We start from the raw sequence: 16,467 nt of genomic DNA, 5'->3' as shown, positions 1-16,467 counted from the left end.
AACAGTTCAGTCACCTTCTGAGATTGAAGTTGTACCAGGCTTTCCACTACTGGTACTAAAGATGCTGCAGCAACAGCTCGGACATCATCATCCAGATCTTGCAGACCTTCAATTATTGCAGGCAACACTTTAGGCAATAAAGTGTTGATCATGTCCTGCCAAAAAGATCAAAAGCATTTTTAAACCTGAAAAGCTTATAAAGATCCAATCAACTAAGATGTACTCTAAGTGTGTGAATGAACCCCATTCTTTCAAAGGGATGGTACAGGTCCAAGACTGTAATCTAAATATTTTAAGTTACTGTTCATGAAATTAAACATAGGTTATAAATTTAATGAACTCTAAGTCAGCTTGATTTTGGTATAAACAAAGCTGAGTGTCTGTAGAATACCACCACAGATAGCCTAAGCTTCTTGTAACACTCTGCTCTGTTACCTCACATAGGAGAGTATGACCAAGAGCAGGCAGGCATATCCTCTATTTAAATGCTTTCTGCAAGTAACTCATCAAGTTACAACAGTGCAGATTCACTATATACTTGCAGCATGGATATAAAAGTGCAGTCACACATCTCAACCCAGCAGACTGCAGAGCAAGCAAGCTTGCTTTATCACATCTATCTACTGTTCAGCCACATCCTCTACTTTGAGCAGAGATTTTTGATCCGAACTTCTCTACAGTTTGCCTTGAGGGTTATTACCTGACGTACTGCCAAAGCATACTTTATTCCTAGGAGACCACCATGTCTCACTTCCCACTGTTCCTGTGTAAGCAGCTTCAGGAGAACATCCACAGTTTTATGCACACCAGTTTCATTCATGTGTTTCAATACTACTCCCAAAGTCTGAGCACAAGTCTCACGTACTGGTGCTACTACCTAGGAAAAAGTAAACGATAAAACAGATACTTCTATATGAAATTTGACTTAGAGAGTCAGATGACCAAACTGCTATACAAACAAGGTGAAGTTTATGTATCAGCTACTTTTTAATAAGCATCTGTGAGCAGTTATAACAGGCACATGCAGTAGCACTACACAAGGCACAGCCAAGCTGCTGCAGTGTTATCTCCTGCAGAAGCCTGCTGACCTACCTGTTCATGCAAAGGTAACTTAAACTTACTTCATCTGAAACAAAGTCTCCAAATCTGTCTAGTGCAAACACACAAAGAAGTCTAATAACCAAGTCTTCTAGCCACTCCTGATGCTGCTGAATCATCTGTAAGAAGAGAAAAGTTGAACACCTTGACTGTATTTATTCGTAAAGCAAAAGCATTTCTGATATGCTTACTTTAGCTAAAATCTGTAAAAGACAACAGCAAATGTTCACATTGACTCAATATAGTCCTCTTGCACAGACAGTCAAGGCCAAGTAGTGAGCACTAACTCAACTCACCTAGGTTACCGTAAACATCATAACCTGGTTGTTTTCTTCTCTAAAGACACAGTACCTTTAATAAAAGGGCAGTGTCCTGCTTTCAGCTGGGACAGCATTAGGTTTTTTCTCAGTAGCTGGTACAGTACTGTGTTCTGGATTCAGTATAAGAATAATGTTGATACCACACTGATGTTTTGGTTGCTGCCACATGCTGACCCAAAGTCAAAGACTTCTGAGTGTCTCATGCTCTGCCAATGAGGACATACACACAAGTAGAGAGGGAGCATAGCTGGGACAGGTGACAAAGGGACATTCCACACCACAGAATGTCACACCCAGTATATAAACTGGGGGAGGTACCTAGAAGGGGCTGAGTGGTGCTTGGGGTCAGGCTGGGGATTGATCAGTGCATGGTGAGCAATTACATTGTGCAGCTTTTTTTTTCTTGGGTTTTAATTCTCTCTCTCTCCTTTTCATTACTGTTATTTCTGTTACTACAATTAGTACTATTATTGCAATATTTTATTTTGTTTCAATTATTAAACCTTTCTTTTCTCAACCCATGAATTTTTCTTCTTTCCTGATGGTCCTTCCCATACCATCAGAGGGGGGAGTGAGAAAGAGGCTATGTGATGCTTAGTTGCCTGCTGAAGTTAAAATACAACAGCTGGAGAGCACCTTGTAAGGTGGACAATTTTATTCCTACATAGCACACAAAGTAAAGTCATTCAGATAATCTACACTGACAAACAGCAACACATCCTAGGCAAGTCAATTAATATGCTGGAAGCATATTTACAAGTAAACAAACTATAAAGCAGTACCTCACCGTGGGAGACCCAGTGAAAGAAACTTTTTTTTCAGTCCCATCTCCTCCAGATTTAACAAAGCTCATCTTGAAGCTCTGGCCTCTGTTAGAGACCAACAATTTATAATTTTCTATCTCAGAGCAGAAAGCCCATAAAAACAACTGCTCAGGCCTCATCTTTCTCATCACCACTCTTTTGCCTACTAGGTCACCACTTCCCTTGAGAACTACCCTTTTAGTGAACAAAACTTAAAGCATATTATGGATTTCATATTCCCATACATACCAAATAATTATACCCAGCATAGGCCATACACAGCAGGCTTTGAAGCTAGCTGGAGTACACTTTCCATAACTAGTTAAGAAAAGGCTTAAGGTATTTTATCATTATAGATTATGCTATTATTACCCAGCCATCTCCATGGAACAAATACTACTCTACAGGGAAGCAAGGAGAGAGAGGTTTTTGCTTTCTCTATTTACACAGTATGCTGAAGAACACATTCATGATTTACATCTCATTCTTCCACACTCTAAGCCACAAGCTCTTCCAGCTGCTTCTACAGCAGGGGAGTCAGTAGGACACTGGATGAAATTCACTATTAGTAAACAAGCTATTACTGTAAGGATATTTTTTAAAAACTGTTCTCCTTTTAAAAAGACTATTTTAACTCCTTTTCTCGTAATAAAGAGAGGCAGTTTGATAGAGTCCCCTTACTATTTAAACAAGTAGAGTTAGATGGCCTGAGACACTACTAGAGTTAAACAACCAACTTGTCAATTTTGTTTCAGCACAGCCTTACCAGGACTTGAAAACAGTCTATTCTAACATGGAAGCTAATGTTTAATAACTTTATACATAACCAGCATATTAATAGCTAATTATATAGTACTACTGGGCTCTGCACAGGCCTTTTAAAAAGAATGCTTTGTCAGTGCATACACTGATGTCATTCAGACGATTCTGAGCAGAAAAGTCTTTATATTCCTCCACATCACACACCTGCTGCAAAGTTTAATACTTTACGAAGTCTGTTTTCTAAACTTCATTTAAGCAACATACTACATCTAAATAACTGGAAACTTACCTCCTCTAAAGAGCTATCTCCCATTTTACCACCACTTTTACCATGAGCTTTAAGTATCTCTCTTAGTCCAGTACCGGCACCATGTCGAACCTAGGAAAGTGAAATAAAAAGTCAGTTTTAAAATATGAGGGAACACAAGACAAAACCCATGTTTGAAAACTGAAATAATACTACTGTATTCTTAACAGAGATATTTAAAGAGCTGCAGAATTAGTACTACTACTTAGACTTGTGGGAATTATTAGATCAAATCACATATTAAAATATTCACCTGTCCAAAGACCAAACTCCTTTTTCCCAAGTATTTACCAGCTTAGGAACAGAAGCAATTAGGAACTGCTTCTATTTTCTAACATGCATTATTTGCAATAATGCAGCCAACATTCATTTACTTTTACCTCACTATTCTATATAGCACTAGTCATCACAGAAATTTGAATATACTACTATTTTTATTAAGTTTATAAATCTAAAGCAAATCAACATTATTGTAATTTCAAACACTTAATGTTTAATATTTCTCTGTAACTCAAGCAGAGTTTGGATCCTGACTGAGTATTCTGGAGTCTGCAAAACAAAATTCTGGGAATTACTATTCTGCATAGCTTGCAAACCTGCCTTGCTTGACTGGATTTTAGAAATAAGTGAGCAAGCGATATGGGAAAGCAAATTATAGGCACTTGCATGTTCTCACCAAACATGAACAGTTGAACACACTAGGAAGAGTTTTGGAAATAACAAAAGACCAGTAGAAAGGTGTGCTACAGATTCACATGTTTCTTGTATTTCTGATACCTAACTGGACTAGTAATCGGCTTCTCAAGAAAAGCTCACTCAACAGATATGCAAAGTTGCAAAAGCAGAGTTTTGAACCAGGTTCTCACTGAGAGGCCTTTACATAAGTCAGAAAAGAACTAACTCATTTTTTTAAGAACAGTTCATATACATGCTTGTTGCTAGCAGAAAATTGTTGCATTTCATTTCATGGCAGTAACAAGTAGAACCGAGTACTTGGTAGCTCCTCCCTTCATCAGAATATTTCCTTACAGGAAATGCAAACATACACATCCCCTATGTACGGCTCAGCAGCTGTTGGTTAAAGCTATAGGCAAGCCAATAAAAACCAGCCAGAGTCTAGTCTTAAAATCCTAATTGTTCATACACCAACAATTTATTTGGTCCAAGAGGGCTGATGAGCTAGATTTTACAAGTCAAAAGAAGGAGACTTTGCTAGTTAATGTCTCAGCTTCTGCAAACACAAACCAGCAAGACATAAATGTATAAAGGAAATACCAGTAGTAGGATTCATCCTGCTTGACTTCAGCTGCCTGTAAGCTTGGCAAGCAGTCTGAAGAAGTCACCCAGGCAACCTCTAGACATTGCAAAATGCTGCCAGAGAGCCATTTTAAACATACATTTTGAGGCAGGTTAACCTGTTTTTCACCCAGAACACACTGTAATAATTATTCTGTATTGATCTACTTCCCTTATTAAGATGCATGTGCCTTATATCGAATGTACTAAGAAAGCTAGGAGAATGTCTACATACCAGAAGACAAGTGGACCTGGCCTTCAATTGCAAACAGCCTGCTTTCAAATAAGGTGAGGCTTTTAAGCTCAGATGCAGTGATGTGCCACACAAATATAATTATTCTTTTTCTGGGACCAAAATAATTGTGCTGGCTGCATATGATCTATCTCTGTGTTTCCAAGTCTGAAAGCAAGTTGGCTCTGCCCATACTGACATCGCCGAGACTGTGCTACAGATACACGTAAGGATGTTAGAGGTGCTGTTAATATTTAACCTTTCAAAAGACCAACTTAAGAAAATGAAGTTAGTTGAGAACAGTTATTTCTATCTTCTGCACAAGGAAGTTAAATCATTATCAGCTACTTCATATTTTTACCTGAAATTTCTACCAAAGTTTGTGGAAAATCGTATAAGGACTGAATAAAAAGATGAGTAGAACAGTTTTAAACCTTGAAAATACGTGGTCTAAGCAACCAAACATATAGCTGTTGTAGTTACTAAACGATTGATTCCCTCCCTTTTCTACTAGCTTAGCTTTAGACAAACACACCACTGTTGCCAGCAACAGATTCACATAATAGTCCTCAAAGTCTTGATGAATCCAAGTTTGTTTTAATTGCTTAATCTTTTTAACCATAGATTGATGTGATTTTATTTTGCTTGAATTTCAATACTCCCATAATTCTCATTTATATAATGACTGTTTTTCATAGCTTTCCCACTCTCAAGTATACATTACATATCTGTTTTCCATTTCCCTTTAAATGAGTCTTAAAAAACATTTAAGTTTGTTAAAAGCAAATTTGTCTTGGCTGTGTAATCTATATGCACAACTGATTTAAGTTTTGATATCTAGAAAAATTCTCTTAAGTTCTACACATACAATGTCCGCATTTCTGTTGAAGCCCTTTTAAAAAAATTTATAGTTTCACCCTAAATACTGCATGTCTTACCTCCCAAGAAGGGTTAAAGAGATCATTGCACACCTCTTCACAAAAACTTTCCAGAGGCCATTCATTTGCCTAAATCCATAAAAAATTAAGTATGAGATTAAAAGAGAAAGGAATCATGAACACTTCTTATATTGTTGTCTTCACATACTTAAAAGGCATACAAAAAACTCCAAAAGCTTCAGTATTTATCTTCATTACTGGACAGAACTGAAAAAAAAATCTTCTTCCCCAGCTCAGAAACTTTGCTGATTGGCACTGGATTCTTAAGAAGTTTATGAAGTTTCTGTTAACAGTGTGACCTCTTCTCTATGGGAATTAATTTTGATGTTCTGGAATTCACCTTTCCTTTACAAACCATCCTAAGGCAGAAAATTAAGCAAAGTTTCTTATTCTACCCAGTGATCCTTTAAATTCATTAATTTTGCCTTTAAAGAACATAATAGACAAGCCTCAGTTTGAAAACACACTACATAATGAAATTGGGTCAATGAATCCAGTAATGAACAGCATCTTTTTCAAAACACATTCCACTTTTTGAAAACCAAAGCATATGCACTATCACAAAATTTCCTACAAGGAAAATGACATGGCTGTGGAAAGGAATTTTTACTACCATTAGTAAGTTTACATCATCACATACAGAGAGCAACTGAAAGGCAGCTAGCAACCAGCAGCTATTCAGACTGTAGTTATCATTAATATTTCAAATTAGTTTTCCAACCATTTTTACACAAACAAAAATTTAATTACTTAACTATGTCTGGAAAACTATTTTTGTAGAATACAGACTTACCTAGATAAAGTCTTCTCAAATAAACTTCTATGCACCAGTTATATTCTGGCTTAGCATTTCCTCATTTTTAGCTTTTCAGTCTATTGAAACAAATGCAGTTTTTTCCAAGACTAAGGTAATTGTTTTAATCTTCAACTATTAAAGATAGCACTTAGTTCTAAATTAAGCCTAATTAAAGTATGGAAAAGATTAAATAAAGATTAAATAAGCATTTAGATCAAATTATTTGTGGCTCACTGTAATCCTACCATGTAAGTGTTTAGCACAGTTTTCCAGTTTAATACCCAGGTCTGACACCTGTAGCCACCTACTCGTGCTCATTTGGGTCACAAACTGCTACCAAAGGATTAAATATGTTTTCTTCCTCAGTGCTGTAACACAGTTAGAAGCTCATTTGCTTCATTACGTATAAAAGTAAGCTGGCAATGACACTCTTCATTCCATTTCCCTGCATGCTACAATGACTAAAGAATTTAGGCACATGAAGGAATTTTGTTTTAAATTACTCTGCTAACAAACTGAATGATCATTCCTGCTAACAGCAGAACAATACATCATACCTCTTCCTGAGCATTTTCTACCAATGTTTTTGAGTCTGTGGCAGGTTGGTTGATGACAACATTTGCAACTTTTCTTCTCTTTTCTTCTGGTTCCCCATCAGTGCTATCATTGCTGAGAAGGAGCAAGTACATGTTTATGAACTGGAAGTATGCTTTAAGGGAAGTAATTACATCTACAACTGAAGTCTTCATATACAATAAAGTATGGCAAGAATACAAAACAAAGAGGTTTAACACCATGGAATAGCCAAGATAGGTAAGTTTACATGTAAGAACAAAAAACGCAGTGAGAAGACAGGAGAATGCCATCCCAAATTTGCAATCTGTCTCAGATTTTTCCAAGAGATCCAGCAATTCCTAAATAAGATCAGGAATTTTGTTCACCACTTATAAACCCAGTAAATACAATAATATGCCACTATAAACTACAGTGAAGAACACATTAGAAAATGGTATCCAAAATTTTTAGTTGTTCATCATCATAAGATCCCTCATTTTCATGCATTATTCTCAAGCCATATTTAATAACAGGGACAAAACACTCATTTCAGCTGTAGCATCCCATTATGTCAAGATGCCTCTGAAGCTCAGTCCTCAATAGAGCTCTACTGGGAACAAGCATTGCATGCAAGCTTTTCAGCACCAGCACAATTAGCACACAAGAGATTTAAGATGCAAAGACTGTAGGAAGTTTCTCAACAGATGAATCAAATCACAATCCCAGCTTAACTGAAATAAAAGGAAACCAGTTCAGTATTATACCTCTTCTCATTAGCTTCCACTGCATCTCTGGATCTTTGCTTTGCAAATAGCTTAGCCATTCTTTTGGCTTTATTCTTTTGTCTACTGCTCATACCAGCTCGAAATTCTGAGTCAATTAACTCAGCAGCCTGAAGAGTCTGAAAGAAAAGTCATTCATTGTCAATTCTTCTTACAATGAAAGTCCTGAAAAATTCTCAAACCCACAATGCTCTCAACTTCCCCAACCCTCCATTTCAAACATTTCAGCAGTTTGACATCAAATAATACTAACAAGCAACTATGGGATGTAGGCACTCAGGTGGCCAAAGCATACACCACATTAGATGCCAATCATCTTATTTAAAATACAAATATTATAACCACAGAAGCTCAAATAAAGCAAACCCACTGTATTATTCCTCGCAGTCAAATAGCGCAAGGTTTTACCTACAGGTTGTTTGTTTACTAGTAAAACTGAAGAAGGAGAATAGTCCAAATCTTCATCATTGAACAGATCCTCAGTATTCATTCCAATTGCAGCACCCATATCTAAGCCAAGTTTCTTCTGTAGCAGTTTCCTCTGTCGTGCTATCCTCTCTTTAGGATCAATTTCACCTTAAAAAAAGGTTTTAAAAGAAGATGTGTCAGATTTACAACCAGATATATTATTGAAGACTAGCTCAATGTACATAACGAGGCCAAAATTTACACGATTAAATTGTACTTGGCTAAAACAACCTTCTAAAACAAATCACACTGATACCCAGGAAGACCTTTTCTGCTACTGTAACTACACAAGTACTTAAACTGTGATCAAGCAAGGTTCATTTTGGAAATGAACAGATGCCACCTCAAGAATGTGTGAAGTCTCACCACTAACTGAAGAACACCTAAACTTTGGGAGCACCTACATTTACATAAAAAATATAATATTTTAGCACCCAAGTAGAATAAACCCTCTGAACAACCCAAAACTTGCAGCTGGTAGGGTTGTCAGACTTCACTCCTTACATGCACAGTACAGAAACCAGTCAGGTGGAGCTGGTTTTTTGTTATTTTGGTTTGTTGGTGTTGTGGGGGTGGTTTTTTTTTTTTTCAATTATCAGCACAAACTTTTAAGTAGGTGACCGATATAGGCAGGATTTTGGGGTGTACACCAGGTTGAGTAGTAACTAATAGTTAATATTATCTATACCAGCATGTTTTTTTAAACTGCATTTAACTGACAAGCAAATACAAGCAACTTCCATTCTTTATAAAATATTTTTCCTTTCATAACATCATCTTAGGAAAAATTATCAAAGACTGCTAATTCTAAAGATTATTTAGTTACACTATGTCCATTCACATAATCTACTTACTTGAAAAGGGAAGCTGCTATAAAACACAGAAGAGAAAGCAGAATGTATACTTTCCCATGAGCTAAAAAAGCAGCAAGTAAAGCTTTTTGTTCCATTTTCTTATTTTTTGATACTGTATTTCTTACTTATTTTCTTTCTTAAAGCTTTTTGTGTGAAATCATATGACACTGGGATAAATATCAGGCTTCTATGAACTGAAGTGTTGGGTTTCATTAGACGAGGTGAAACTTGTACACCACTTCACTGATCTAGCTTAAAAGATGGCAAGCAATAAATTAGCAGCCAGCCTGAAGAGACAGGACACTGCTCAAGTTTCAGCAGCCACAGGTTCTGCTCCTTGCTGAGCTACTGATCTTCTGTGTACCCTGACAGAATCCATCACACACGGGGAACAAAGAATGAAGGCTACACAGTCAGATTCCTATCTATAGCACCACTTAATTTTGTGCAGAAACTGGTAGATGGCCTGGAATTAAGAGCAGGGAAGTACAGTAATAGGAAAAAAATACCTTAGATTAAAATAATTCAGTGCCATTACACTGATAAACCAACTCTCAGCTAAAAAATTACAGAAAAAATATTAGACAAGTCACTTGAAACAAACTTCCAACTTTCGCAGTCTTATCACAGTATTTTTCATGCAATCTTTCTATATTTGAAACCTTCAAGCTTTTAAATAAGCCACATCCTACTTCTGTATGTGGGAACACTGTTTAGATGAAGAACAAGCGGTGATAGTGCCTGCCCCTCTAAGTCTAAGCTGATACTGCTTTTTCAGGTTTCCACTCCTTCTTCCCCACTGTACACACAGTAATCCAGTTAAGGCAAAAATCCAAAGAAACAATACACCCTCTCCCTAAAAATTGTAACCTGAGAAAAAGTAAAAGAACTTATGTTAGGGAATATTTTCTGTCATTATTTCCTAGCATTCTGAGAATCCATGGATGGTTAGAGTCATAATACTGCCACAACAAACTTTTTCAAATCAGGAAGTTTTCTTGTCTGCAAGTAAAATATAGATACCTGATTTATCATCTTGGACTTCAAATTCTGCACCAGCAGATCCAAGAAGAGACGCACCATGTTTTAACAACCGACATATATCAAATCTGTCAAAACGCAACCGATCTGTTGAAGGTGAATCTTCATTAGGACTTTCTGAGCCTGGTTCTAGATAGGAAATAAAAATAATATTAAGGACAACGTGATGAAACTTTTTTGTTCAAAATTCTGGCAGAAGTTTAAGGAAAAGCAAGAAATAATTTCTCTCCTCCAAAAAATCATCAGACACACAGCATTTTGATTCACGAAGTATAAAGGCTCCATTTTCACAAAGACAACTGAAATAGGTCACTAAATTTACCTGAGTAGAAAAAAAAATTTAATGTTCTTCCCTTGATAAATTTAGCTTTTTAAAATCTTGGACACTGACCTACCACTAGGCCTTCTATGTGCACATCTGGCCAGCTTACAGTTTTGAACTGCACATGGCTCACAAATAGTATCACAGGTAGCACACCAACACTACTGTGTATCCCTACCAGCCAAGCATCTAAAGTAGGGGAGCTGGAGAGTGGTCTAAACAGGTATGGAAAAAAGTCAGCTACCAAGGGCTGCTGAAGCCTGGCTGTGAGCTCTTCTCAAACAGTACCTTTTTCCTCAAGCACACAATTATCTTTTCAATTTCATTAATAATCTGGTAGACAGATGTACAAGAAGTGTACAATGCATTTAAAAGAGGTGCTGTACTCTAACAGGTTGCCCAATCTCCATGTACAAAAGGCATGCTAGAAGCAATCCTTGGAACTAGACAAGTGAAATGAACTTCTGCCCTTGGTAAGATAGAGTATACAATTGTAGAGTCCCCACCTGCGATAGAGGGGGTTGGAACTAGATGATCTTTAAGGTTCTTTCCGATACAAACTACTCTATGATTCTATAACGAAATTATTAGGTATTTAATTTTACTGAATTCCCTGATGTGCTCTGGAAAAAAAAACCACCTTTCAATAGCCTGATTATCAATGTCCTTAGAATACTGCAAGAAGTGGATAGAGGGCATCCAGTGAACATAATACATGTAAAAGCTTTTGGCAAGGATTCATATGAAAAAATAAATCAAAAGAACAAGGTTAGCACAGAACTGGGGAGAACATCCTTTTACAAACTGAAAGATATAAGTTAGCTCTGGAGTCCTTTGGGGATCAGTGTTGGCACCAATTCTCTTAATCAAAGACAGTCACTAATGCACTCTTCTCCAAGCATGCAGGTAACACTAAGCGCTTTTGGGTAGCCCGAAATCACCATGGCACTGAGGAATCCAAGGAGGACTCTCAGAACAGACTAATGGGGAAGGAAACACATAAGGCGTAAAATTAATAACCTAAACCATGCCTACACAACACTGCATTCAAAACTGGCAGCTAACATTCAATAAAAATCTTGAAGGCATTTGTGATAGTTCGCTGTATTCATCTGTTTACTGAGCAGCAAAAGCCAGAGCAGACCACAAAGTATCACCAGGAAGGACACTGATGACAAGACAAAGCACATCATTTTGTCACTATGTGTAAGTATCAGTACTCTACAGATGTAGGTAAGCTGTGGAGTTCTGTGCATCTCAAGGACACAAGAGAAAGCACAGAGAAAGTTACTAAAAAGACAAAGCAGCTGTCTTGTGAGGAAAGACTGAAGAGACTGCAACTCTTCAATATGAAGAGAAGTTGTTGGAGGAGAGCAAGTATGATGGTTTACAAAAATAAAGACAATGTACAAGAAAAATGCAGAACTTGCTTGTCAAATTCAAAACCAACAGAATTGGGAGGCACTAAGTGAAACAAATATGAGATCATCTCAAACAGATGTAAGTTTCATTGTTGCTGCTTTAGGCAGTGTATGCATGCCTGTTTTTAAACAAGTCACTGAATTTCTGGAACCTGTGCCACAAAGCTGTGAACGTAGACACTACCAGTGGGTTTGGACAAAATCACTTAGTCCATAACTCAACAATTAAGGAAACTAACATCCCTAACATGATGATTTCAGATGCAAAATAACAGAACAGACTTCAGCAAGCTGCCATTTCACCTCCCTCAGAAAGGTGCTCTAAGTAAGGGAACAGTAAAGAGAAGAGTTTCTGCAAACTATCATGACAAAGTTGATTGATTAAATGCTTTACCATTTTACTAGTTATTCCTTTTATTTATGAAAGTTTTATGAGGGTACAAAGCACAAGCACAGGAATTCTGGAAGAAACAAAGGTCAGGTACAACTGAGCAGGAACATCTAAAGCCAAAGAGGTTTACTTACAGTCCTACTTCACAGAATAGTCTGAGTTGGAAGGGACCCAGAAGGATCATCAAGTGCAGCTCTTAAGTGAGTGGCCCACACAGGGACTGAACCCATGATGCTGGCATTATTAGCACCCTGCTCCAAACAACTTACATGCAAATAAAAGTCTATGCTCATAAAAAAACCAGAATGATACAGTTGCCTTGAAAAGTTTCATATCACAGACCATTTGCAGAAGATAAAAAATGAGTTATACACAATTAATTTAAGGAGCACCTTGTTTTGATCTTGGAGTTGGATTCCACTCAGGTACATTTTTCACTATGGCTTCGACAGCCTGGCCAGCTGCAATACGAGTATCCCAATTTGTACTTCTTAAGTACACTAACACCTTTAAGGAGAGATTAATAGATAAGTAAGTATTTCCTTAAAACGTACTTCCAAAAAAGTCCATTAGCTGTTATGCTCTATTAAAACACAGTTACTTTAATCTATGGATTAATACAACATTCAAAACAAAAAAAAAAAACCCCAAAGGACAAGAAAAACCAAGAAATGCCAGCAGCTTTCTCTATACTGTTCACTGCTTAGCAAAACGCTTTCCAGAGCCAGACCTTAAGACTTTACAAGATATATTTAGCCCAATCAGTTAAACTGAAGCTTGGTTTCCTCCAGGTACTGAACAAGGCTTGAGACGTATTTTTATTTTTTTGCTTGGTCGGTTGGCTTGTTGCTGGCTTTTTTTCTAAAAGTGTTCAAATTTGATTAACAGACCTTAAAACCCCAAAGTCATTTAACCCAAGAAGAGATACGACATGGGTCACTTGAAGCAATATACGTTCTTCTAAACTAATTTATCACTATGTCACACATTTGGAAAAACTATTTCTCTGAAAGTAGTTTGATATTCATGATTCCTTGGCCACTCTGTTGATAGCATCAATTGTCATGAGAGCACCTGTTCAATAAGAACAGAACTGAGGTCACTGAGCCATCTCCACCTGTCAGATACAGACTATTTTTGGTGGTTTTACTAGACTTGGCCAGATTGAAGCCTCAAACTAATGGAAAACTCCACTTTCCAACCCTTTTAAAGACATGCAGCCTCTGATATTTTTACTGCTTTATCACACAAGTAATAATCTTTAAAGGCAAGAGCGGAAATCTTTATAAGGCAGTAGAGCTTCTCTTTATAGAAGATCTGAACTTACAGCAAATGCTGAATATCAATACTCAATGCAAAGTGAAACCTCAGTTATGTAACCATTTCAGAAGCTGACAGAACAGCACCTTTAACAGAAGCAGCCCCTTATTTTCTTCAGTCTCCTACGATGAACACAAGACTGCTATGCTTTTTCTTCTTCCCACAGAAGCACATCCCTTTAAACTAGTTTTATTCTCACCATTAAAGTACTAGGGAAAATCAAATATGCTTACTTTAGATAAGAGATTATTCAGTTCATGAGGATGCAGTTTCACTACTTCCCCGAGTTGCTGTGCAGCTGCTTTTCTTGTTACTGGTGTTGTACCGGTGTCCAGTAAAATGAAGAGACGATCAAGCCTAAATGTGATTGACAAAAACCGAAAAGTTATACTATTCATAGTTCAGTTGCCCATTTCTATTAATATTCCCCCACATTTTTCAGTTTATGTAACTCAAACAGAAGAGACGTCTGCCTGAAGACTGTCAGTTGGCAGGGTGAATAATGTACTACTTTTCTAATAGTAAGCATAGTTGTTCTAAAAGCACATTTAATTTGGTAACAAAAAAAAGAGTAATTGTAAGAAATGTTAGTTAAAAAAATCTAGTTACATAAAAAAAATTGTTCTTGTCTTTGTTCTGTGATAGAATATTTTCAATCTTGAAGCATAAATATGTTGTAAGTGATCATCAAATCCTATTTGACAGAAAAAGCAGAGGGCTCAGCTGCTCCTATTGTGCATTATCACTTCTATTGACAACATAGCCTGTTATCTATAACACCTAACTCTGCTTCTCCAGGATGACAAATTTTTACTTTTCACATCTTTTCCCCCTAATTACCTGGAATATATAAAACCAAACGTCTTGTTGTATTTAGAGCTTGGAAATCATCTGATACTTCTGCCCTTCCCACAAAACACAGGGATTTAACCAGCAGATCTGTTTCCACAGTAACGCTGTATTTAGTGAAAGACTCCAATCATCTATTTGTAGAACAGTTCACTTATTTCTTGTTTAGAGTTACTGAATGAGAAATAAAGTCTGTCTTTACATATGTTTTTACATGGTAACTATCTAGATACTCAAATCTATGACTGAAGTTACAAGTGTTCATTATTCCCTCCACTATCAGTGGGTTGATTAGAGCACTCTAAAGAGTGCCAAGTTTATCCATTAGTTATTGGACAGTATGAGGTTATTACTGAGTATGAACCTAGAACCTGTCCACACAGTGCAATCAAAACTGCCCCTTCCAGCCTTATCATAAAAATACTCCTCCAAAAACTGCAACAAAACAAAATTAGACCTTACATAGCAGTGAAGCTCACCTAGACCAGCCTGGCAAAATAAAGATATAGGTACCCTGAACAGCCTATCTTCACAAATACACATTGTTGATTTGAGCACACACAGGAAAGGACAAATGCCTTGCCCCTGTTAGTCTGTTGCTACTAATTACATTTCACACAAATTGCCTTTAACTTTAGCTCCAATAATTAAAAAAAAAAAAACCACCAAAACCTCTTTCCAGCATCACTGGATTTTGTATTTTCTTTGGCACGCTTAAATTGCACTTAATCCCGAGTATACCTTACAACATGTCACAACACAATAGAAACTGCAGCGCAGGGCCAAGGCAATCCCAAAACCCAAGCACTCTCATAACTGGAGGCGTTAGATTTAAAAAATTCTAGCTCAAAGTATTTAAAATAATTTTAATTTTTTAGACACAATTCTGATATTTGCCATCTTAGAAATAATTCTCTTCCTACTAAAATAGGCGAGCTTATTTCAATTTCTGTAGATAAAACTAGAGTTTCAACTGCTATGATTTACTAGTTAGTAAGTTGTTTTAAAGTCACAAAAATTAAACCCCAGATGTATCTAATCCAGCAGTTTTGTGTGATTAGACAGTTAAGAAGAAAAAAGCTTTACAGATCCAACTCTTCCAAATCACTGACAGTGGACTAGTCATGAGAAACATACTAGGTACCTCATTAGTTGCCAGTATTTTTTCTTTAGTGCTTTTGACAGTAATAACCCAACCTGATTTGCAGCAGTCAAGATTATTCAACACAAAGCATGGTAGCTTTCAGAAGAACCACTGTTTGCTCCAGCTTTCTTGTTCTCACTCCCTTCATTCTTCATCTCTGTGAAACTTCAGTGTTCCATACTCAAGTTTGCCATCTAGTACCACACACTCCTTTAACTATGAAATTACCTTTTTTCATCTCAAAGTCAAGCACAATATGCAACTTTGACCACTTCCTCAGCTAGAACTCTTCATGTGTCAAAACAGGAGGAAACCACTAAGTCAGCCACCCCTCAAAAACTCAACTTGAATTCCAGACTTAGTTACAACACTACATCTTCACTCCTAAAACCCACAACTTTTTGAAGCTGTGTTAGCTACAAAATACAGTTTGTTTTGTTTGGGGTTTTTTTAAACCTACAGTATGATTGGTTTGTAATTTATTAAATTGTAATACGCTTAACTTACACAGAAATGCAAACCAAACAACAAAAAAAACCCCTTTCAGTTGTCTGACATCACTACAGGAAGGTTTCAGCTTTCAACTCCAGCAAAATACATGGAAACAGGATTAGCAAATACAGCCAACAACATCTGACTAACAGTAGTCCTGGTCACATTAATCATTCTCTTTTCCTCCTGCAGGAGGATGTAAAATTCCCAAACTGGTAGTATTTTGGAGCTACTAAGATTTTTCAAATTAAGTGTTGGTGTTGCTGCAGCAGAATA

General features: G+C 36.9%; 1 protein-coding gene across 1 annotated transcript in view; it reads right to left on the bottom strand.

Moving 5' to 3' along the window:
- Nucleotides 1-16,467, bottom strand: part of BTAF1 (B-TFIID TATA-box binding protein associated factor 1) — a 44,016-nt gene that overhangs the window by 20,532 nt on the left and 7,017 nt on the right. The window contains exons 2-12 of the mRNA XM_032115994.1: nucleotides 13,940-14,063; nucleotides 12,779-12,893; nucleotides 10,235-10,381; nucleotides 8,302-8,465; nucleotides 7,872-8,008; nucleotides 7,110-7,221; nucleotides 5,757-5,825; nucleotides 3,273-3,362; nucleotides 1,122-1,217; nucleotides 701-877; nucleotides 15-155 (exon numbers count right to left, since the gene is read on the bottom strand). Coding sequence (XP_031971885.1) covers nucleotides 15-155; nucleotides 701-877; nucleotides 1,122-1,217; nucleotides 3,273-3,362; nucleotides 5,757-5,825; nucleotides 7,110-7,221; nucleotides 7,872-8,008; nucleotides 8,302-8,465; nucleotides 10,235-10,381; nucleotides 12,779-12,893; nucleotides 13,940-14,063 — 1,372 coding nt within the window. The remainder of the gene's footprint in view (nucleotides 1-14; nucleotides 156-700; nucleotides 878-1,121; nucleotides 1,218-3,272; nucleotides 3,363-5,756; nucleotides 5,826-7,109; nucleotides 7,222-7,871; nucleotides 8,009-8,301; nucleotides 8,466-10,234; nucleotides 10,382-12,778; nucleotides 12,894-13,939; nucleotides 14,064-16,467) is intronic.

Source organism: Corvus moneduloides, chromosome 8 (assembly GCF_009650955.1).
Source record: "Corvus moneduloides isolate bCorMon1 chromosome 8, bCorMon1.pri, whole genome shotgun sequence".
Lineage (NCBI taxonomy): Eukaryota > Metazoa > Chordata > Aves > Passeriformes > Corvidae > Corvus > Corvus moneduloides.
Note: the sequence above shows the minus strand (reverse complement) of the source record. Positions and strands in the feature narration are given on the sequence as shown.